At 38.2% G+C, this 23,293-nt stretch overlaps 1 protein-coding gene across 2 annotated transcripts in view; it reads left to right on the top strand.

The window, feature by feature from the left end:
- ATF6 (activating transcription factor 6) overlaps positions 1 to 23,293 on the top strand; it is a 173,729-nt gene that overhangs the window by 30,402 nt on the left and 120,034 nt on the right. For both annotated transcript variants that reach the window (XM_004688104.2, XM_012729154.1), the window contains exons 8-9: positions 10,869 to 11,054; positions 11,878 to 11,969. In XM_004688104.2, the coding sequence (XP_004688161.1) occupies positions 10,869 to 11,054; positions 11,878 to 11,969 (278 nt within the window). The remainder of the gene's footprint in view (positions 1 to 10,868; positions 11,055 to 11,877; positions 11,970 to 23,293) is intronic.

Raw genomic sequence — 23,293 nt, 5'->3', positions numbered from 1 at the left:
CGGGGCAGGCGGGGATCGAACTCATGCGGAAGTGGCTTAAGCTTCTTAGTGCAGTGCTTTAACCCGCTGCGCCACCAGGGAGGGCCCAGGAATATACTTTTTATAAGAAACCAAAGTTAAGAATAATGAAAGGAGATGTTTTATGTGAGTGCTTAAAATTTCTCTTTAATGCTCTTTAAATTATTAATTTAAATATTTATTCTGTAATACTACCAAGAGGAACTAGCAATAGAAATATTCAGAGTTGTCTTTATATAATGTGTTAGAACATTTGAAATACTTCTATGAAATATAAAAGATAAAGACTGGATGTTTTAAAAATATTTAGGTCAGTAGTATATCACAATTGTTAAATATTCACATAAACTTAGCCTACATTTGTATAATCAGAACATCCATCAGGAACATATTTTGAGTGGAGAGGCTATTTAAAACCACATTATAAGAAGGTAAGAGTTTAAGAGTTGCCATGATACAGTCAATTGAAGACTGAACGTAGACTTGGGTGCCATCTCTAGGGAGTGAAGGTTGCCTTTTGGAGAGTAGGGTAATTGTTCTAGGTTATTCCTAGAATATCTAGACTAAGTGCAGTAAGTTATTCATGGAATACTTACTAACGTTCTTTGCACAGTTGGATTTAAAAACCAGCGAAGCTCTTTGCTTTTCTTCTTGACGTCATATATGAATAATGAGCATTTAATTGTATGCCACTGATGCATTTTGCAATCTGTAAAGATATTTCTGTTGGTCTGTTAGCCAGATACCATTTATGAGTTCCTTGGTGTGAAAGATCATGTCTAGTCTGAGTTTGTGCTCCTAGGGCACTGTAAATTTGGTAAATAGTTTCTGGATGAAGACTAAGGTGGCACTGAGGAACTGGGGCTTGTGTGAGTTGAGATAATACGCTATCAGCAGTTATTATTTTTTTTCAAAGCAGTATTTATCAGCTGACCTTCTTATTTTCAAAAATTGGAGTTGACAGTATTATAAAAGAAAGCAGTAAGTACTGCATATCTAGTGCAAGAGACCCAAAGATGATTAGAGTACATTTTTTATTCGACCTGCATTGAAGTGTTTGTGCTTATTTTTACATCAGGAAGGGAGCCAAGCCTCTTCAGTATGAGTTTTCTGGTAGAGGTTTTGATTGAATGTTTACTTCAAGAAAGAAACATCAGTCTGTCCTATCAACTGGCCAAGCCACTCAGGAGCCCAAAGTAAATCTGTTCCAGAAGGAACCGCAGAAACTTTGATCTGCTAGTACAGTCTCCTGTGTTAATAACTTGGTTGACTTCAATAGTGTATGTATTTGTTAGACTCAAGTCCTGTTAAATTAGGATAAATTTGAGTTAATATAGATTCCTGATTCAAAATGGCCAAAGAGAAAATTTTTCTTGTCATGTACTTTTTGTGCTTTCAAACCAAAGTGTGGTGAAAAAGTTATAATTCAGCAAAAGAAAGTGTATCAGTCTTCTGTGGCTTTGTAATGCTGATGTGGCTTCTTTTTTCTACCTTTTTTGTTCTTTTGTTTGGCTAGTTTAACTCTCCAGAGGCCTGCTACTGCCCTAAGTAGCGTTTTTAGCATACCATATTCTGCAAACTGCATTAAGTGCCACATTTTCTGTTATGAAAGTTTGCCTGGTTCAAATTATAATCTCATGCTTCCTGCCTTTAGCTGGTAAATCTGTTCTGTTTAACTCTTGGAAACCTCACCTAAGTTTCAAGAAATATGGTTTGTTGTTGGCTCTGATCCTGATGGAAAAAGTGAACATAGTTTCTCATTTCAGTGTAAAATTCTCTTATGTCGTTACTTGCAATCTTAGAACAATGAAGTTGCGTTCATAGGAAAGCATGCTTATCTTCCTTCAAAGGGCAATTAAATGTTGTCAGACATCAAACCAAGGACTGGAAAATGAGTAGTCTGTTTAAATCTCATTGCACTTATTCCCCCACCTACCCATCACTATTCCGTGAAGTTCATGAAACATTGCTGCTCTAGTTTTAAGCTTTGGAGTTACATTATTTTGATTATTGGAAGTTTAGACCAGGGAAAACAAAGTGGTGAAATTATATCCCTTATCTTCTGTAGTGGGACAGGGTGGAGCAAAAACCCTCCAGAAAATCAGTAGTTGGAAACAATGGACAGAAAATGATCCAGAACTAGGTCAGAATTGGAAATAAACTCAGATGGGAGGCTGATTAAGGGGTACAAGCATTGGGCCTCCCTGGTGGCCTAGGGTAAAGTCTTACCACTATCACCACCCGGCCAGGGAGCTAAACCTTAGATGGAACCCCAGACTTTTCCTGTCTCGCTTACTTCTTTCCTCAGCAGTGTATTTCAGTAGATCCGCCTGTTCTACTTCCCACTCTGTCTCTGGTGAATTTCTTCACCTTTGCCTGCCCTCCACCTCACACCTCTAGTCTTTACTTCAGTTCTCTGCAAAAAAAAAAACAAAAAACAAAGTACTGGTTCACCTAACAGGTGGTCCCAGGTCTCCTTACATTCTCTGATGAGCATTTGCCAAACACTTTATTGCTTTACACCCTCTTCAGAATTCCTCATTTGGTAGCCTTGACTCCTTTTCATCCCAGTCTCAGCCTTTGGGAGTCCCTGCCCTGGGTCATTAGAGCTTCATGGAAAGCTAGATTCTGCGTAGAATCCCTTCCCCCAGGCCTGCAAGGATTAGAAATGGTGTACCGGCACACCAAATTGGACCTTTGATTTCTTTTCTCTGGAGGTGGTGTAGTGTGAAGGTCTAGATTTGGAGTATTGTGAGTGTTGTGAACACCAAGGTGGAGTGAGATGACCCAGGTGACCACTGTGCACAGGCTGTCCTGCACTGCAGCAGGGGAGCTGAGCTCTGGGAATCTACTCATACAGCAAGTCCTGAGGAAACCTTACTGTATCTCTTAAAGTTTTTCCCAGAGACCAACCCTGAAAAATGAACTGGGGGGAGTGCTGCCCAGGCAGGACCTTGTATTTCCCACTTCCCAGGAAGACTTGCCCCAAGTAGCATGCCTCACAAGGGACCCCTGAAGGAGGACTTTTAAAGCAAAATTGGAATCTAAAATCACCTCTTTACAATGCAAAGCAACTCTTAGAAAAATGTAGTGCCTGTTTGATGTTTCAGAGAAAAAGCATAACTCTGCTGACACAGCAGCTATTTGTGGTATCTGTTCCCCATAAGTTAAAGTGGAAGTCGAATCTCCTGAAATTATGTGACTTGCTTAGATCTCAAAGGATAAATAATGAACACAGAACTGTAGATACTTTTTAGTAACTACATTCTTTATGCAAAGATATTGAGGCCCTGATATTTCTTTAGGCTGCAAAGCAGAGGAATACATCAGGTCAAATTCAACAGGAAGGATTTGGAGAGCTGAAAAGCTATTTTAGTTAAAAAAATATATATTTCTGTGCTTGCTAGTTTTTGACTTTGCTACTACCAGAGACTCTGCAAATAAAAGAAAGGCATGCTTTGTTAAAATATTTGCAGTTTCTCTTTAGATAGAGGTTTGGGGATTCTAAAATTTATCTTGCATAAAGATTTTGGCAAGTGATTTTATTTGTGGCTACAGTAGCTTTGGAAAGGAAAGCAAACAGAAGGTTGCTTTCCCCCCTGATGTGTTACATTAGATTAGATATATGTTATGGAATTTTAGCATCTATTATTCTATTTTTTTCAGTTTCCCATCTTGGTCAGATTAATAGATAATAATTTTTCAAAGAGATGTTTATTTATATCTTAATAAATATTTAAATGCGTCCCTTTCCTTCCTCTGTTTTCCCTGCCTGTACCTGTCCTGAAGACTTGTGTAGGGGCACACCTGCCATGCTCAGGTATTTTACCCCTGGTGCCCTGGTTGCCCTACCCAGAAACTGTCCATGTTACTAGTGTTTTTATGTCTCTTTCCTGAGATAATTCTGTATAGTAAAAGTGTCTGTAGTATTACTTCTTACCTATTTTACAAGATTCTAGTATATTATTCTTTATTAATTGATTAATTAATTGATTAATTTACCACTGTTTCATTTTCTTATAAGTAGGAATACTTTCTAATTGAAGAGCCAGAGGCAGGTAGTTTTTCAATTTTGATAGGTTTTGCCAATGACCCTTCACAGGGATAGTTCTAAATTATTTTTGTGCATTCAGCATATATAAGTCACAATCAGTCACAGGACTTTCTCTTAGAGTTTAGAGAGAGGTTTCAGGGTCCCAGAAGTTGTTCCCCCTTTCCTTACTCTTTTTTTCAAATAACTGTAGTCTGGAGAAAGCTCATAGCTTCGTAGGTGATCAGTGGGTTAAATGTTTCAGTCAAGACCACATTGCTTAAGTGACTGTTACTGATATGGCCAGTCTCTTCTCTGAGTACAAAGCTCCCAGACTCACTTTTAGCCTCCTCTCTGTGAGGACCCTTTGAAGCAAGTGAAAGCCCCAATAAATATAAAGGAGCAGACGTCATAGATTGCAGAGGAGTGTGAATTAGATTTTAAAACTTAAGAACTTTTTTTTCTGCTTCTCCAGCAGTGAAATGACATTTCAAGACTTTGTCTCTTTTGATAGTTTTTTTTTTTTTTGAATCTGTGAAAAGAGGAGCTCTTATGAAGACAGACAGCTTCAGTGTTGCTATAGTTGCAGAATTTTTACCCCCACATATAAACAGGTAGCTGCAGGAGTTGCAGGGTTTTTCTTTTTCTTTTTCTTTTTTAAGATTTATTTATTTATTCATACAGAACTGGGGTACAGGCCAGAGATGCGGAGGGTGAGAGGATTCACCAGAGACAGAGTGGGGAGCAGAACAGGCAGATCGACGAAGTACACTGCTGAGGGGAGCAGCGGGCGGGTCAGGAGAGGTCTGCCACGCCATGTGGTCACCTCCTGGGGCAGGCGGGAATCGAACTCATGGGGAAGTGGCTTTAACCTCTCAGTGCTGTGCTTTAACCCGCCGTGCCACCAGGGAGAGCCACAGGGATTTTCTTTTTACTGTAACTTTTGTTCGGTACATTATAGTTGACAAAGAACCTTCATGTCCATTACTCTTTTGATCCTCCCCTTAATCATTTGCTCTGATGTAGTTGACTGTCTCCACCCAGTGCTGTTATCATTGCTCTGTGTCCTTGAATGGGATTTAACTTTCAAGGCAGCCCTGATACAGTATAAAGTCCAAATTACCTATATGTCTAGAACATCTTATTGCTCTTTTTTTCCTCTACAAATGTGTTCCTTAAATTTTTAAAACTTTCAAGTTTCAGGAGACAAAGTATAGGGATTGACCTTACTTGAACAATTTATGCCATCAAATAAACTTTCAGCAAAGTTAATTTGATCCATATTTTATGGTATAGTAGTCATTACTATGCTACATAATAATCAACTGTACATGATTTTGGCATCAGCACTAGAACCATTTTGGTTTTGGATTGGATGAGAAGAGGGTTAATGGTGTGGCTTTAAATTTTTTATCCACGATCCATTGTAAGAAATGTATTTTGTATCTCTCTCAATGCACAGTCTCTAATGATAGATAAACTCTTACTATTCACAAAGCTTTCTGGTTTGTTTGAGTCTATGTTTTTTGTTAATTTAAAAAAATAACTATTCCTTTACTGTAATATTTTTAAAAATTTATTTTGTGTAGAAGAATTGTATTGTAGACCAGAGGTGTGGGGAGTGAGAAAACCAGAGACAGAGTTGGCAGCAGAACGAGCACACTGGAACACACTGCTAAGGGGAGCCATGGACAAAACAGGAGAGGTCTGCTGTGCCCCATGCGTCAGCTCCTTGGCCGGGAGCAAACTCAGGCTATCATGATGATAGCATTGACACCTGATCCCCAGGCAAACAGGGAGGCCCCCTTTTTTGTCAGTTTTTCTGAGGCTGTTTGACCCACTAAATTTAGCATACTCAGGGTTACAGTGTATTGCATAATAGTCAGTGTATTGTATACTATTCTATAAACTATTCTCTTCAGACTCCCTCTGTTCTGCTACGGAAAGTGTACAAAGAGAAGAAATAATTTGTCTGAGGTCTTCCAATGAACTCAGTGCAATGTAGACTTTCATAGCTGTGTTGTTATGGAAAGATCTATATTGTAACACCAGGTATTTCTAGGGACACATGAAACAGAGAATCATTTACTGAAGGCCCAGGACACTGCTTGAGCATCCTTTTGATGACCCCCTTGCACAGGACTTAGGTCTCTCCTTTCTGGAGGAGGCCCTGACCACATGGGCCTATCTTCAGGCATCTGGTGGTAACTACCTGTTTCTCCCTTCACTCAGAAGATGAGATTGGATAGGCCAGTCTGGACCTACAGTCTAGTAGGGATTTTGCCTGTGATCCCTCACTCTGGAGATCATGCTATATATCAGAAAGTAATTTTCATTGCAGAAAAGAGAGAGATGAATTTGAGATGTGATTAAATCCACTGCCACATGTTCATTTCCTTGATTCTGTCAATTAGGTAGCCCACATTGCCAGTAGTGAAGCTTCTTTATTTAATTTTTGGTGAGAAAGAGCTGGTTATGCAACACAGATACACAAGCATGTATTCACAGGCACACACACAGTTTAATAGACAAAATAAGATAAACTTTTTACTTTCTGTTATGAGAGTTGATACACAGAGTTGGCGTAAGGCAAATTCTCTCCCCCCCCTTTTTTTTTGCTTTTAAACAATGTTATGAGAACAAAGGATGCTACTTAAGATTCTTCAGAGAAATCAAATTAAAATATGTATTTTATTTGAATATTTAAGATGGGGTTGCCACAAATTAAATTTGCCAATATTTTTACCTGTACAGTTTATGGAATATATCTTACATTTACGGTGATTTGCAATAATGTATTTTAGGTCAATTAGAAGAAATGTGTAAAAATATTTGACTATTAAATCAGTTTGAAATAGATAAATTTTATTTATTTTTTTTTTAAAGATTTATTTATTTATTCGTACAGAACTGGGGTATAGGCCAGAGATGCGAAGGTGAGAGGATTCACCAGAGACAGAGTGGGGAGCAGAACAGGCAGATCGCAAGTACACTGCTGAGGGGAGCAGCGGGCGGGTCAGGAGAGGAGGAGAGGTCTGCCTTGCCATGAGTTCTCCTCGAACTCATGCTGAAGTGGCTTAAGCTTCTTTGTGCTGTGCTTTAACCCGCTACGCCACAAGGTAGGGCCCTTATTTCTTTTTTTAATTGAAAATTTTTTTTTGTCTGACATGAAGACTATGTGTGCTTTATCCATCAATATGGAGGGAAAGACTCCATGAAATGAGAAATAGAACTGATAGAAAGATGGGAAGTGAGTCAGTGGCTCGCCCATAGATTGGTAACAGTTGATCTGGAATACTTAATTTTTGGAATGAACTTCTTAGGTTAAAATAAACTATTTTAATGATGGCCCTTAGAACTTTGCAATTCATTTCTTAGTAGCAACATCTCAGACTCAAGATTTTAAATACTCTTATATTTGTAAGAAAATTTAATATAATAATGATAATTTTTAAAATTAAAAAGCAGTGCAGATGGAATTTGTATGTTTTTGTTTTTGTTTTAATTGCATTATTATTATTGCAGTAACATTGGTTTACAATACAGTTTATGACTGAGAGCTACAGGTTCACACCCCTTCACATGTTTGTTTCCATCCAAGGATCCCCACCCAGTCACCAAGAACCTTCCACTAAAAGTCCACTGAGCCTCTTCTCCCCCTTGATTCTCCTCCCAACTCCCCACTTAGGTAGCCTCAATTCAGCAGTCATATTTCTAGGGTTTGTTTTGGTTTCATTTTGTCTGTCTCATTGTTTTGTTTCTTAACAGTCCACATACACAAATGAGTAAAATCATCCTGCAGTTGGTACCGTGACTCTTAAATTGATCGATCCAGTTGTAAAGTTGCTCCCTTTACATGTCTTTCTTACAGTCTAGTAAATATTGTTTAATTATACACACCATCATTTATAGTGCTCTGGTCCTAAAGGAAGAATATTTTGCAGTGGTGGACTTTTCTGCTTTCTCTTTCTAAGGCAGTGTTTGGTGGGAGAGTTGTCTGAAGGCAGGATGATCAGGAGTAGGAGTGCCTATGTGGTTCATTCATTTTGGGCCTGTTAAATTATCATCCTATGCCCAGAGGGAAGATATATCAAGTGATGAATGGACCAGAATATTGATTTTACATCTTCAAATCTGCCCTGGATGGAGGAGATCAAACTTCTATGCACAAGCTGTTTTATATGCCCTGGTTCTCAAACAGGCATGTAACTAATGTGACCACCCAGTTCACTGAGGTTCAGGCTCAGTGCTGTGATGCAGAGATTCCTGTTTGCTGTTGCATGCAGTGGGGACCTGTTGTGATGCAGCGCTGCGCTTGTGGTCAGCTGAGCTGAGTTCTATTCTTGGCTTTTCTGTTCTTTCACTGTAGATCAAATGATGAGATTTATTTTAAAGAACAAAGAAGTTATTTGAAAACTAATAAATTCAATAAAAAGAGATTATCTTATGAAACATCAAGATAATTGAAGTACTATTTTAATTGGACATTGCATGTTTAAGATGATACACTGTATGTGTAAAAATCAGTTTATGAAATAGTAAGTACAGTTTAATCCCTTTTTTTCCTGTGAAAGGAAATATTTCCCCTGAGCAAAAAACAAAAAAAAAACCCACTACAATGTATTTAGTATGAAAAATTATATATATATATTTTATATATGTGTGTGTGTGTGTATTTGCTTAGGGAATGTAGAATATTTAAATGTAATCTAATATTATATTTTCAGAGCGCTGTGGGTAAGTTACTGAGGTGTTAAGTTGGAACTCTGTGTTTGGTGACTCCTGTAGATTTTGTGTATTTTTGCCATTTTTGTTCTTTGTATTTATTGGTACTATTGAGTATTTGTTTTCAGAAATAGTATTATTATTTTTCAAAGATTTACTTATTTATGCTTTAAAGAACTGAGGCACAGGCCAGATGTGTGTGTGGGGGAGGGGGGAATGAGAGGATTCACCAGAGTCAGAGTGGGGAAGGGAGCAGACAGGCAGATACACTGAAATACACTGCTGAGGGGAATAGCAGGTGAGACAGGAGAAGTCTGCTACTCCATGTGGGTCAGTTCCCCTGGGGGGATTGAGCTCCTACCGCAGTGGCTGCAGATAGCTACATAGTGCTGTGATTTAACCGTTGCACCACCAGGGAGGGCCCCGAAATAATATTTTTTATGAGAAGAAATGAAAATTTTACCACAGATGGTTTTCATTTTTTAATAAGAGGCACATGCGTTGATAGCCTTTAAACCTTTAAGGCTTTATAATATGCAGGTGCCTTTATTGTTTATAGAAATCCCTAAATCCTTGTTTGAAATTTATTAAATGGTGTGTCATCTGTAAACCTCTCCAAATTCCATAGATTCATTAACCTTTAAAGTAAAGTTGCCTTTTATCTAACTTTTAGTATAAACTCTTCCATCTGGGAAGCTTCTCTTTTATGTGCTTGTTCAGTGTTCTGTGTTCTTCAGCACTCTGATAGTAGGTATTTACTATGGACCCAGGCATTCTCAGTAACAATCAAGATCACCAAGAATAACAGCACATTGAGCAGAGTGGTATTATCCAGAACCTTAGTGAGCAAGCAGGCCATCATTGCTTTGCCATTGCTGTATGAGTATGTGTGTGTGCATGTAATGTTAATAAAGGCAAATTTTATCAAAGATGGCTACGTAAATCAATATTTATGTGACAATGAAATGAAAAGAGGGAAAAAGAGGAGAAAACCCACCTTATTTTGACTTCTCACCTATTGTTACTTTTCCTTGTAGGTTCTTACCAGAAACTTGTTGACAGTGTTCAGTGTTGGGAGATGACTTGAGGGGGTCACTTGGTAGACAGGAAGATGCTAAGGATGCTTACAGGGATGAGTTAGGGGGCCTGTTGGGAGAGTGGCAGTGGCAATAGAGAAAAAGGGCTGACTAGGACACATTTCACTGACAAAACTGGACCATTAGCATATCCTCAGTTTTATTTAGAGAGGGAATGAGAAGTTGAGAGAGGGAATAAGTATAGGAAATGAAAGAAAAATAAGTGAAGGTCATATCTTCCTTGTGAGTACCTGAGAGGTACTTACCACTCATAGAAGATGGATACATATTAAAAATCTACCTTATAGGAAATGAGTTCCCTTTACAGCATGGTGACCTTGTAAATAGTTGAATTTATGATTTTGGAGGATCATCAATTCAGGGTCAGAGATAGATGTTAAAGGTGTGTATATAAATACATATCTGTGTAAAGGTACTTTCTGAGGGAGTATCTAAGGGGAAAATTGGAAGATCAATAAATAAGCCTTAGGAAACACCAGAAGAAATTACTTAATGATTAAGTTTTAACAGGTCTTATTTATTCAACTTAATTCCTAGGAGTAATATTTTAAAAAACCTGTCCTAAAACAACCAGTAACCTATATTATGAACATTTGTTTAAAAATCATTGTAAAAATTTATCTATTTGGGCCTTCCCTGGTGTGCAGTAGGTTAGAGTTCAGCACTGCAAGCCAGCTACAGCTGCTTTCATGCAAGTTCGATCCCCAGCCTTGGAGGTGACCCACATGGTGCATCAGACCCCTCCTAACCTGTCCACTGCTCCCCTCAGTAGTGTACTTCATTGATCTGCCTGTTCTGCTCCTCACTTTGTCTCTGGTGAATCCTCTTACCACCCCTGCTCCTTTGGCCTCTACCCCAGTTCTGTATGTATAAATAAATAAATCTTTAAAAAAAAACTGTAAGACTTAAAAAAAAAGTTTAAATATTTGTATATACAGATACAACCGTCAGACCTGACAGATTCTGAAACCAGATATTATTCATTGTAACTTCCCTAGATTGCTGTGCTGAGGAGACAGCAGCGTATGATAAAAAATCGAGAGTCAGCCTGTCAGTCCCGCAAGAAGAAAAAAGAATACATGCTTGGATTAGAGGCAAGGTTAAAGGCTGCCCTGTCAGAGAATGAGAAGCTGAAGAAAGAGAATGGATCCTTGAAGAAGCAGCTCGATGAAGTTGTGTCAGAGGTGAGTGCTGGTGCGACAGCTGCCTTCAGATCAGTTATTCTCTCTTCTTACAAATCAGCAGAGATATTTTATATTTTTTCCTTTGTTACTTAAAATAATAGTACTGGCAAAAGGAGGGCACAGTAAGCTCTCAAGCACTGGTATTAAGAGGAGAGAGGAGTTTTTTAATGTATCTCCTTACCTACATGTAAGAGTTTGTTGTCTCCTTGCCCTGAGTTTCCCCTAACTCTTCACCTCAACTCTCTTCCATGTTGAGGCTATTCAGAACAAAATGAAACATTTAAAATTTTTCTCTAGCCACCTGACTATTATTTTGCCCTGCTGACCTGAATAAGGTTAAACTTCTCCTCAACCTGCCCCGGAAGTCTGTTGCTTTCAGACTTTCTCACTTTGGCAAGAGCCTGAGCCAGGGGCCTGTGCCTCCTGAGGGAAGCTGTCACTGTGTTTCCTCTCTCCCTGAGCAGGTGGGGCATAGCCCATTCATTATGTTACTGAGAATAGTGATTTAAGAGACAGGGAGACAAACTACAGAAGTATGTCAAATTCTTTTGGAAGAGCCATAAAAATGTAAAACTGTTGACTTCTTTCTGGTAAGAAGGCAGTTGCAAAACTCCTGTTTGCTGTTTCCTTTTCTTTATTAAAAGAGGGCATTTGGAAGACTGCTCTTGGCTATTTAAAAGTCCATTTCCTCACCTATGAGTCGTTTTGTTTTGCTAATTTTACATATTCATATAATAGGTAAAGAAGAGAGTTCGCATGTTAGCTCTTGATTTCTGGGATATTGCTGTAGGTTAATTGTACTTATTATGATCCTTTCCTTTAGAATCAAAGGCTTAAAGTTCCCAGTCCAAAGCGAAGAGCTATCTGTGTGATGGTAGTCTTAGTATTTGTAATACTGAACTTTGGACCTTTGAGGTAAGTCCGTAGATACTTTTTTTGAATACTAATGCTAAATATTTCAATTCTGATCATCATTTCCACTTCTATTTTAAGCTTGCAGATTTATTCTTCTTAGTGATAGTATTTTGAAAGAAGGGAGAAGATTTATTAAGTTTCACTAAGGCCTAGCAAAAAATGCTTTTTAATGATGGAAGCCTTAAGTTATCAAACCACTGGTATGGCAGAGTAAGACCTGTTTAAAATCATGGGTCCTACTCAGACTGTCTGAATTCAAATCCTGGCTCCTTTTCACTGTAGTTGTGTTATCTTTAGCGAGTGCCTTAATTTCTCTGTATACGTGAGTTTGTACCTTTAAAATGAGTGTCTAAAAAAAAAGTAAAAAAATAAAGTGAGTTGGTAATAATACCCACCTCAGTACTATGATTCTCTGATAGTATGAGCATCGGAGATTGCAAGGCACTTGGTGGCTTCCTCCTAGCAAGAAAATAAGCATAGAATTATAATTCTAGGTTCTGATTTATAAAATTTGGAATGGGATTCAATAATTAAATATTTTTGAGCATCCCATGTGATCTGGTGTATGTTTTCAGCTAATCACAACTTAAGAAAACTGCTTTAATGCTAATCATGGCATGCTAGAGTAGAAAGGGAGCTTAGAGATCATCTTTTCAGATTCCTACTCACCATGGCACTGTTGACACATGAACAATATTAGCATCCTAGTTGGAGTGTCAAAGAGAAATTGACAGGGGTCATGTTCTCAAAGACCCCATGATCCAGTATGACTGCTGGATACCATGATGAATGTGCTCCAAGCAGTATGAACAGACTACTACAAAATATGAATCAGAGTATGAATTCCTTGGGAAGCTTCATGCCATACCAATAATTGCTTAAAACCTTTTGTTGTTGTTAAATGACAGCAATGACCGTGATGAGAGAAATCTCCATAAAGGAAATTGACTTTTGGAGGGTGGTAGCAATTTGCCAGGTGAAAAGCAGGGAAAAGCAAGTTAGGCAGAGGGAACAGCATGTTGAAAGGCTTGGTTAGGAATAGCCTGACATTTTCAGGAAAAAGTTCATTGTTTCTTGTATATGTGGAAGTTTGGTGGGGGGAACCTTTGCTGACCCTTTGAAAGAGTCTGGGATATAGCAAATTAGCACTTAGTGTTTGGCAGGTACTGAGCAAGGAGCCAGATGTATAAAGATGAATGAAAGTTCAGTCTTGTAAAAGAAGCAGTAACTCAACAACTATAGTATGAATAAGAGTTACATAGCTGTCATATACACCTGTGGACATTTTTGTGAAAGAACATAAAAATAACCAGTAATTCTGATAATGGTAGTTGCAGAGACTTTATACAATAATAGCATTTTATAAACAAATGAAGATGGATCTGTGCTGCAAGAAGTGAGCAGAGGGTTGGGTAGACACTGTGGAAGTCATCATGTGTTACTAAACACTTAACAAGACAGGAGCAATTTTTTTTTTTTTAAACAAATTAGCCACCTTCACATCTGTGGGGATGAGGGCGTGTGCAGGGACAGCTCTCACTTCCATGAATAGATGGATTGATCTGTTGTAGGAGGAGGAGTTTATGGTCTCATGTTACCAGTAGAGGTCTGTGTTTAAAAAAAAAAGTTAGGGGCCCTCCCTGGTGGCGCAGCGGGTTAAAGCACAGCACTAAGAAGCCAAAGCCACTTCCGCATGAGTTCGATCCCCGCCTGCCCTGGAGGAGATCCACATGGCGTGGCAGACCTCTCCTGACCCACCCACTGCTCCCCTCAGCAGTGTACTTCGTTGATCTGCCTGTTCTGCTCTCCACTCTGTCCCTGGTGAATCCTCTCACCCTCCGCATCTCTGGCCTGTACCCCAGTTCTGTATGAATAAATAAATAAATCTTTAAAAAAAAAAAAAAGTTAGGTGGGCAGTACAAAAAGGGATTGAAGAGACAGAAAGTATTTAAATGCTTGGAAATATTCAGAACCAATCAGAGGAATGTGTGTCTCTGTGTGAAGGTTTTAGGACTAGAAAGTGAAGAATTAGTGGGAATGTTAGTAATTGTTCATATATCTAACACATATTACAAGGCTTAGATGGAAGAAAAGCACAAAGAGAAGAACTGGAAGGAATGAAGAAATAGAGATATATCTTAATAAGCTGGAATATTTTCAGACACTGAGAAGGAAGTAGGAAAGAAACTGGTTATGAATCTTAAAAAAATCAGAAATTATTTATTCTAGAGAAAATTTGGCACCATGAAATGTCAATATCAAACTTCATTAAGACTTGAAAGATTGAAACCTGCCCCTGAACCAAATATTGGGAATGGAGACACTCCCTTGTATGTTATTCAGGAGCATTCTTGACTGACCCCATCATTGGCAGACTCATTGCTTCAAGACAAAGACCTTCTGGGAGTCTGCCCGGCAGCAGGAACTCCCTGGTTGAACCTTATTAGTACCACCTGGAAGATGTTTATTGAACAACTCCCATATCCAGACTTGTGTATCTACATGCTTTAAGCAAATATTATGTCTTAATTGGCATTGAAACTATCAACTTTACAAAACAGACTGTGGATTCTGATTTTTTTTCAGGTACGACAAAACTAAGTCTGACCATACTAATAGACATTGAAATCAGAGGTTTCCAAAGCATTTTAAGTTTAAGAACCTAAACTCTCTCAGAACAGATTATATTACCATAATGAGGTATTTAATGTTGTTTCAGATGTTTGATGTAGAATTTTGTGCTTATTGGCATGGATCCAAATGAAAAAATATATAATGCACAAGTTTGCCAAGTATCCCTTAAGAAATCTTTTCTGAAGACATGTGCTGATGAAATGTAAATACATCTTACATCTAAAGTAAGAGTTTTATCAAAGCAACGTGCAGCAAAAACTGGCTAGTTTGAAGAGTTTGGGGCTATGGCTAGTCATCTTACAAAAAAGATAAAGATTTAAAAGGACTTAATTTTTTTGGCCATAGTGATGTTGTGCTGATGATATCAATCTAACAATTTCTGGCACCGGATTCAAGGAGCCGGAGCTGGCTTACTCTGGGTGGTCTATAAAATAATCATAACTTTACACAACAGTGAGAGATAAATAGGACAAAGGAAAGTACAAAATATGATAGTAAGATTAAATGTCGGATATTATCTGTAATCACACTACGTAGAAATGGATTAAACTCTGTAGAAGGTAGTGATTATCAGTTGGGGTGGAGGTGGGGCACAAAATTCAACTTTATACAATTTGTAAGAGAAAAAAACCTAAAAAAAAAAAGCTACAGGAATCTTGAGAAATCAAAAGATGAAAAAAAAAATTGTAGCCAAAAGAAAGCTGAAATTGTTCTATTAATATCAGACAAATCTAAATTTAACTTATGGAGAAAGCCTTAGACACAGTAACTAAATATCCATTTAAACATTTAGTTTTCCAGGAATATGTAGTAATACCTGCATTGACCACTGTTTAATAATGTAGTTTAGAAAAAATTGACTATAGAACTATAGTGCCACCAGAGAGGGAAATTTTCACAAACCTCTCTCATTAGTTGATAGGCCACATAGACAAGAAAATTTGTAAGAATAGAGAATATGTATGTTATCATTATTAAATTTGGTCTAATGCCCACAGATGTGAACACTACCAATGCACCACTACTTCTTACTAATATGCAAATGTTGAAAAAATTAACCAGTGCTAGATCATGAAGGAAGTCTCAAATATCAAAGATGAACACATAGACTACCTTAACTGTCAATCTAATAAAGGTAGAATCAGTAATACTAAGATGGACTGATTTCCTACTGAAAATGAAAAAGCACAATTCTACACAACCTGTGGATCAAAGGAGAAATAATGAAATTATCGCCCAATGTTATTTATTTATTTATTTAGTAAAACTTAATAGGAAGTACCATATTGTGTCAAATAAGCACATTGTTGAAGATTATTTACAGTATAATTGCATTTGAGTTGAATTCAGACCAGAAAAGCTATGTAACATGAATGCATGTAAATACAGGATAGAGTAATAAAGAAAAGCAATGTGGTTGTTACTACAGAATTCAAAAGTCTTTGGGCAGCCCTATAATTAACTTGAATCTTGGGATAAGTATTTCTTTTTGTGCTTCCTACTTACCTTGTCACATATCATAGCATTTATCACGTTACATTTATCACAAGATAGGCACATTATATATATATTTTTAAAGATTTAAAATTTTATTTAATGCATACAGAACTGGGGTGCAGGGCAGAGGTTCAGAGGCAGTGAGAGGATTCACCAGAGACAGAGTGGGGAGCAGAACAGGCAGCTTGATGGCTGCGCTGTGTGAGTCAGCTCCCTGGCAGGGATCAAACTCTTGCTGTAGAGTCTGTGGCTGGCTTCACAATGCTGCGCTCTGACCTGTTGTGCTACCAGGGAGGGCCCCTGTAGAGACTGTGTTTTTTAAGACTAGAAATGCTGCCTTATTTCTTTTTTAAAGTCCTTCAGCCTCTAGTATGATGTGTATAGTATATGGTTAACATGAAAAATTGCTGCACTGGATTGCACTGAATTTTTCAACCTGACTAGAAGAGAAGGGCCTTGGCAAAGGAACTGTTAAAAACAAATGTTTCCAGTGTAGAAGAGTGGCTTTTATCTGCAGCAAGAGGCAGTCAGGCTGGCCTGAGGTCCCCTGACTTTCAGATAGTGCTTGCCATGTTGTAGCTACTGAATACATGTTTGTTGGATAATGGTTAAGTGAACAAATGAATGAGGGAATGACTGATTAGGTGTGAATGAGCATAGGGCTGTATGTGGGAGTGGTGAGTGGTAGCTCTGACATACTGCCCGGTCCTGTAGCGGTCCTGTTCCCTACAAAGGAGAAAGGTATCCAGCACTGACTGAGGCAAGATATGAAGTAACCTGTCTGTGTGAGCTTTATACTAAGAAGAGACAGAGGAGATAGTTATCGTAAAGAAAGGCATCCCAGAGCATAGCAAAAGAAAATATTTATAAAGAGAGACATTTCAAGAGACTTGTAAGCAAGAGACTCTAACATGAGATGGGAAAGAGGTTGTTTTCCTCACCGGAGGAGAGGCTGGGGTGGGTGGGTACTAAGTGGGAGAGAGCATAACAGACTATGATGGCGGAATAGTGAAGTTTGGTTGGTGGCTATGGTGTAACACCACCTGAAGGGGGAAATCCTATACTTGTAAAGTATAGGAATAACATTGTAGAGGAACGGTACCTCAATAAAATAATAATCATGATTAAAAGGCAAAAAAAAAAAAAATCTTTTACCTCATGGACCTTTTATAACTGATTATATTTTCTTATATTGGGTTGTTGGAAATGTCATAACGTAAACATTTGCTTGAATAACAAAAAAAATAGGTCATGACTTTTCCAACAACCCAATATACTTTTCTCTGGTTGCACATTTTCTGACTACTAACATATTTGTACTTATCTTCTTTATCTCATTGCTACTTCTTTCTTGTTAGTACCTATATTCACTATAGCAGATTGAAGAGTATATTTACTTCTTCTTGATATTATTAATTATGCACTATAACTGTAAAGATCATTTCTTCTAATCATTTCTCAAACATTGGATCTTCTAACAGATTTTGAAATTGGATAAGGTAGTATAAATGGTTATGAGGCTTAAATTTTATAAGGTCAAGAAAGAGATATTTTCTTTGTAAGGAAGAGATATTTTCTTTGTAGGAAAGGGCCTGAATCTTTTGAATTTCCAAATGGGGGTTTCCTTAAAACAGTCTTCGAAGATCAGACCTGATGATGGTCATGCCAGGGGCATGGCTTGCTGCTGTTCTGTGCTGATGTATTTCTGTTTGCTTAGTCAGTTCTGTGGTTGTTTTCAGTTTGTACCTCATGGTCTTTTATGCATTAGGCAAGTTAAACTCCTGCCCCAGTCCCAAGGGTTGATGTAACTCTTGGACTTGCATAGATCATTGTTGTGCTGATGCATAGTTTAGGAAGTGGGGTAGGATGGGGCAAACGAGCAGTGTTTATTTTACATGTTTGTAAACCTATTCCTAGTTGAGGAACAATTAATTGAAGAAAGGGAAAATAGATGAATTTTGATGGAAAGAAAAGAATATTCAAAAGGCTTTTTCCCTAGCAACAAAATGTATAACGAGCAGAGTGTCATGCTGAAAATACTCTCATCTTTGTAAGAGTGGGCAATTAGAAGCTAGTTGGAACAACATCATTCTGAACACCTCTCTGAGGCCTGCTGTTCATTATCAGCTTTGTTACATTCTGATGTTGGTTGACAATTGAGAAATGTTAAAGACTGTAGTTTTTTATGTAGCTTCATCCACTGATGATTCTGTTGATGTTTTGCTTCTTGCTTCCTTAAGTTTAGGTTTTTGGTTGAATTTTCTCAGTGATTTTTAACCTTAGTGGTATGTTTATATCACTGAAAATCTTTAAAAGAGAACTACCTGACCCCTATTCTAAACATATGAAATCTGGTAGGGTGGGGTGTAATTATTTGTTTTTAAACAAAACAGTTTTCTTCAGGTGATTATGATGTCCAGGTTTGAAAGCTGCTGTGTATGTTTGTATTTCTTTCTTTCTATACATTGGTCCCTATGGAAATTTTAAGAGCATTAATCCATGAAGTTACAAGACCATAAGAACTAGACTTCTGATGGTGAATGTTAATGTAGTGCATACAGATGTTGATTTATAGTGCTGTAAACCAGAAGCTTATATAGTATTATAAATGAGGGCTGCTTCAATAAGTATTGCTGGCTCTCCCTAGTGGCGCAACAGATTAGGACACAGCACTGCAAGCTAGCCACGGCTGCTTCAGTGCAAGCTCGATCCCTGAGCCTGGAGGTGATCCACATGGCACAGCAGACCTCTCCTAGCCTGCCTGCTGCTCCCCTCAGCAGTGTACTTCGTCAGTCAGCCTGTTCTGCTCCCTACTCTGTCTCTGGTGAATCCTCTCACTGCCCTTGCACCTCTGGCCTGTAACCCAGTTCTGTATGCATAAGTAAATAAATCTTTAGAAAAACAAAATATTGCTTTAGTTAAATGAGAAGATAATGTATATAAGAAGTTTTGTACCTAGGCAGGTATTTCTGTTTTTATAGGTTTGTCTTTTACCTACCTCTGTTTTGGACAGAACAGGAGCCACAGCATCCCCTGTGAAGAGCTTCTTTCTGGCACACAAGATGGCAGTCACTAGAGTCCTTTTTCTTTTTTAAAAAACCACTATAATTAGCCTCCTTTTCTACAATTAATAAAGGTCTGTGCCAAGGAAGTGTTAAACTTACTAGGTCTTAAAAAAAAGATTCATAAGTGTGTAAAATTAAAAACACATTTTCTTTATTTGTTCAGGGCTAGGTGTTCTTCCCACACTAGATCCAGGTTCTTTATGATTTGAGGCAGACTTGGACAAGAAAGGAAAACCTTTGAACACCAGCTACTCTCTGGTTTTCTTATGAGACTATGTTTTAAGGAAAAGGTAACCAAGAGAATATGGCACTGAATTTGAGTTGTCTGGAGTTGCTTAGAAATAAATTTTTCTATTCCAGCATTTCTAAATTTGTCAGCTTTTCATTATTTCACAGGAAGAATTCTAGCTTCTATCCTGAGATGAATCTGGCCCCAAATATGTCTCCTTTCCCCCCCCCTTTTCAATTGCTGAACATGTTTCATGGTATGAAATCACAATTGGCTATAGGTTAAAAGTTACTGTATATCTTAAATGTCAGAATGCAAATCACCAAGTGTACATGGTTTTGTTTAGCCAGATTGTTAAACTAAATCTAACTTAAGTACTTGGCTAAAGTGCTTTCCACATTTATCAAAGTGACACATAAACTAAAGAACTATAGTTCATCTAAATACCAGGCATTACTGAATCTGGATTGAGAGTAGCGGAGTGAGGGCTCTGTTTCTCCATAGTCTAACTTACTCATGTTCTTTAAAGAAATGTCTGCACCAGGTGAATGGTTCTCTTCTGGGCTCTGTAGATTTCACTCTTTCTTTAAGGAAACAAACAAGCGAAAAGCCATAGAGTCTGTCAAGTACAGAACTGGATTTTGAGGCATGGAAAATTCTGTGGGTGACATCCTCTATCGTCCACCATCATGTGAGTTGCATGTGGCAGGCTTACAAGGCACATCTGAGTGGCTGTCTCCTGTGTGCTTGAATCCTTATTGTGAAGGGAAAGCTGTCCTTGCTTATTTCCTTCTTTACTGAGTATGTCACTTCCAAAGTGAAAAGGATGTTACAGTAACTTCTGTTAGAAGGGACTAACTTCTATCTTGTGAGAAGGGATCAGTGAGAAACTAAGGCAAAGAGAAGTCTGTTGAAGTTTAAGTTGGCTGCTTGGACATTTTCTTTAGAATGCAAATCTCAGCTAATATTAAAAAAAAAAAAAGACCAACAAATAAGTTGGCTGAAGTAATTTTCTCAACCTTTCTTTTCATTTTTTAAATTAAATTGATTTATATCATTGTTAATTTTTGCTCCTTTTCGTATTTAGCACATTCAGGTAGAATCACACTATATAAGTTGTATAAACATAAACAATAAAAGGGAATAGGCAGCTATTCTTTATAACAAGGAAGCGCTAGCCTAATGTTAAGGTATTGTAGTAAAGGATGGCACTGAAACTTTAAAGTATGAAGATATAGATGTAATTATTATTCATTGCTTAATCTTCTAGGAAGTTTGCCATTGCTACTTTGTCTTCAGCTTTGAGCTGTTATTCAGTATGCTTTCAGGAGGGCTCATCTGCACATTGTTTTTAATTGGTGTCATTGCTAGTGTTAGCATGAATAGTGAGACAGTGCTTCTTGGGTTCCTTGTGTTTTAAATACAATCTAGCATTCATGTTATATTTGCAGGTAATTTATCACTATCCATGACTACTGAAGAGCTAGAATTAAGGATTACATAATTTGGATGACTTTCTGTCTCAACCCTTCTAACTAGAATTCTCAGTGAAATAGCATGACTGGATTTCATTGTTTTCCGTGTGTGTGTGTGTGTGTGTGTGTGTGTGTGTGTGAATGTGAAAATAAGCAATCGACAGAAAGAAGACTATTGTAAGAAAAGAAGATGAATAAAAAAATGAAGGTAATTAGTTCCAGAATAGTCTAGGTTGACTGTGTGTTGAACCCATCTGTGTTTGGATGGTAAAGGTAATAGCTTTTGTGTTTGTTGTATTATGCTGTTTAATACCATGTGTCCTGCGTACTAGCCTAAGCAGTTTATATGAGTTAATTCCTCCCCAAACTATAAAGTATTATTATCCCCATTTGACAAATGTGGAAACTGAAGTCATAGCTAATATGTGGCAGGGCCAGAATTCACACTCTGCCTCTGGAACCCTTATCTTAATCTTTAAGAAAGCAACAGCTGTTCAGGCAGACAAAACAAAGTAGGGATTTCCAGATGGAGGAGTTAGGGTTCCGTCCATTCTCCTAAATCACTTTAAAAGGAAAAAGCAATTATTTTAAGAGTCGGTGTAAATATAACAGAATAGAGATTGCCCTCAAATTTGCAGCCATCTTTTTTGTTTTGTTTAGAATGGTCAGAGGTGTCTTTTTCAAGTAAGAGAATACAGAGTTGTTTGGACACAACTTTTTGTTTTAATTAAATAAACACATACTCACTGAGTTCATTAATCGAGTGAGAATAGTGTATTAGTTATCAAGTGCTGAGTACCAAACCATAGCGCACAGACTTAAAACAACAATGATCAGTTACTTGGCCAAAACCCTTGGGCTGGTGTTGGCTGCTCGGCTCCATTGCCCATCAGTGGGATGGCCTAGATTGGCCGAACGACCCTGAAGATGCTCCCTTAGCCGACCAGTGAGCTGGTGCTGGCTTTCAGCTAGGCACAGAGCCAAAGGCTATGGATGAGGCACTGTGGTTTTTCTTCATTTGCTCCTCTCCACAGTAGAGTGGCTGGTTCCCAGAATAGTCATCTATAAGAAGGGTGCTTGCTTTATAGATGTTTAAAGAAGCTCCTGCTGGCCCACTTAGCAAACTGCCACAGTCAAGATCTGCTAATCCCTGTTTCTGAGAACTGCTGCTTAAGGGTTTCTTTTAAATCTTGACTTTAAGATCTATTTCTTCATTCAGTTGCAGTGAAAATGAACTTAATTTCCTGTTCATACAGCTGGAGATGGCGTCATAAGGACTTCACCTCCTACCATTTTGGACTGGGTTTAGTTTCCTGAAAGTGAAGATCAGGATTCTTTTCCTGACATGAGGCAGAATGCTACACAAAGTTCATTCACTTGTTATTAAAAGAAAAATATTAAAAAAGAAATTCTTGCTATAGCCAGGCATGGTTCTAGAATAAGGAGTCTGAGCACTCCTGATGGTCTCGTGAGGAGAGACAATGAACATAATAAATAAGTAAACTGATAACAGTTTTAAATTCTTTGAACCACAGGATAAAGCGTCATAGGGCAAGTGATTTAATAAACATGAGGGAATTTAGAGTTTTAAATATTGTTCATTAGAAAGTGTTGCCAAGGCTTAATGGAGGTGAGAGGACCCATCATAGGATATTTGGGAGAAGTACATTTTTGGCAGAGGGCACTTTCTTCTAGTACAAGTAGTTGCTGGGCCCTGTCGTGGCAGCCCAGTGCCTTGCATACACAAGGAAAAGTCGCAGTCAGTGGTTGGACTACAGTGAGTGAGGGGAGAGAAGAGGATGATGGAGGGAGTGGTTAGAATTACTGAGGCCTTACAAGTCATTTGAAGGATTTGGGCGTTTGCCATGGAGCACCAGCTGAAGGTTTTGAGCAGAGGAGGTACAATAGTGTGACCTAGATTACAAAACAAAGACTTCAGAAGTTGCTCTGAGAGAGTGGCCTGAAACTGGCAGGCAGGAAGGCAAGCTAGGCCTGTAACTTCAGGGAGCATACACTTCTTGCTTATATGTAAAATATTTTCACATCTGTCATCACATTTGAGTCTTTGAAAAACCCTGCGAGGTGTTTATAATTTTTCCTGTTATACATGGGAGGCATTGGCGATGCAGGGGAGGTTATCAGCTCCCTCAGAGCCAATCATGCAGAGAATCTTAGAGACAAACCCTGAACCCAGCTCTCCTCTCCTGACTCCTGGGCTCTTTCCACTATTCCAGTTAAAATCTGAATGTCACCATGCTCTTTTCAGCTTAAAGTGATTTCAGGTTTTCATGTGTGGTTTTCAGAACAGCAGCTCAACAACAGCATGTGGGTGTCTTTGGGGAGGAGAGCCAGTGTGAATTTAAAATTCATGGCTTGCGCAGGAGTATAATGGACCAAGCGAGAAAACAATAAGAATAATGAACA

Source organism: Condylura cristata, unplaced genomic scaffold, assembly GCF_000260355.1.
Source record: "Condylura cristata isolate star-nosed mole 26May11 unplaced genomic scaffold, ConCri1.0 scaffold00024, whole genome shotgun sequence".
Classification (NCBI taxonomy): domain Eukaryota; kingdom Metazoa; phylum Chordata; class Mammalia; order Eulipotyphla; family Talpidae; genus Condylura; species Condylura cristata.
Note: the sequence above shows the minus strand (reverse complement) of the source record. Positions and strands in the feature narration are given on the sequence as shown.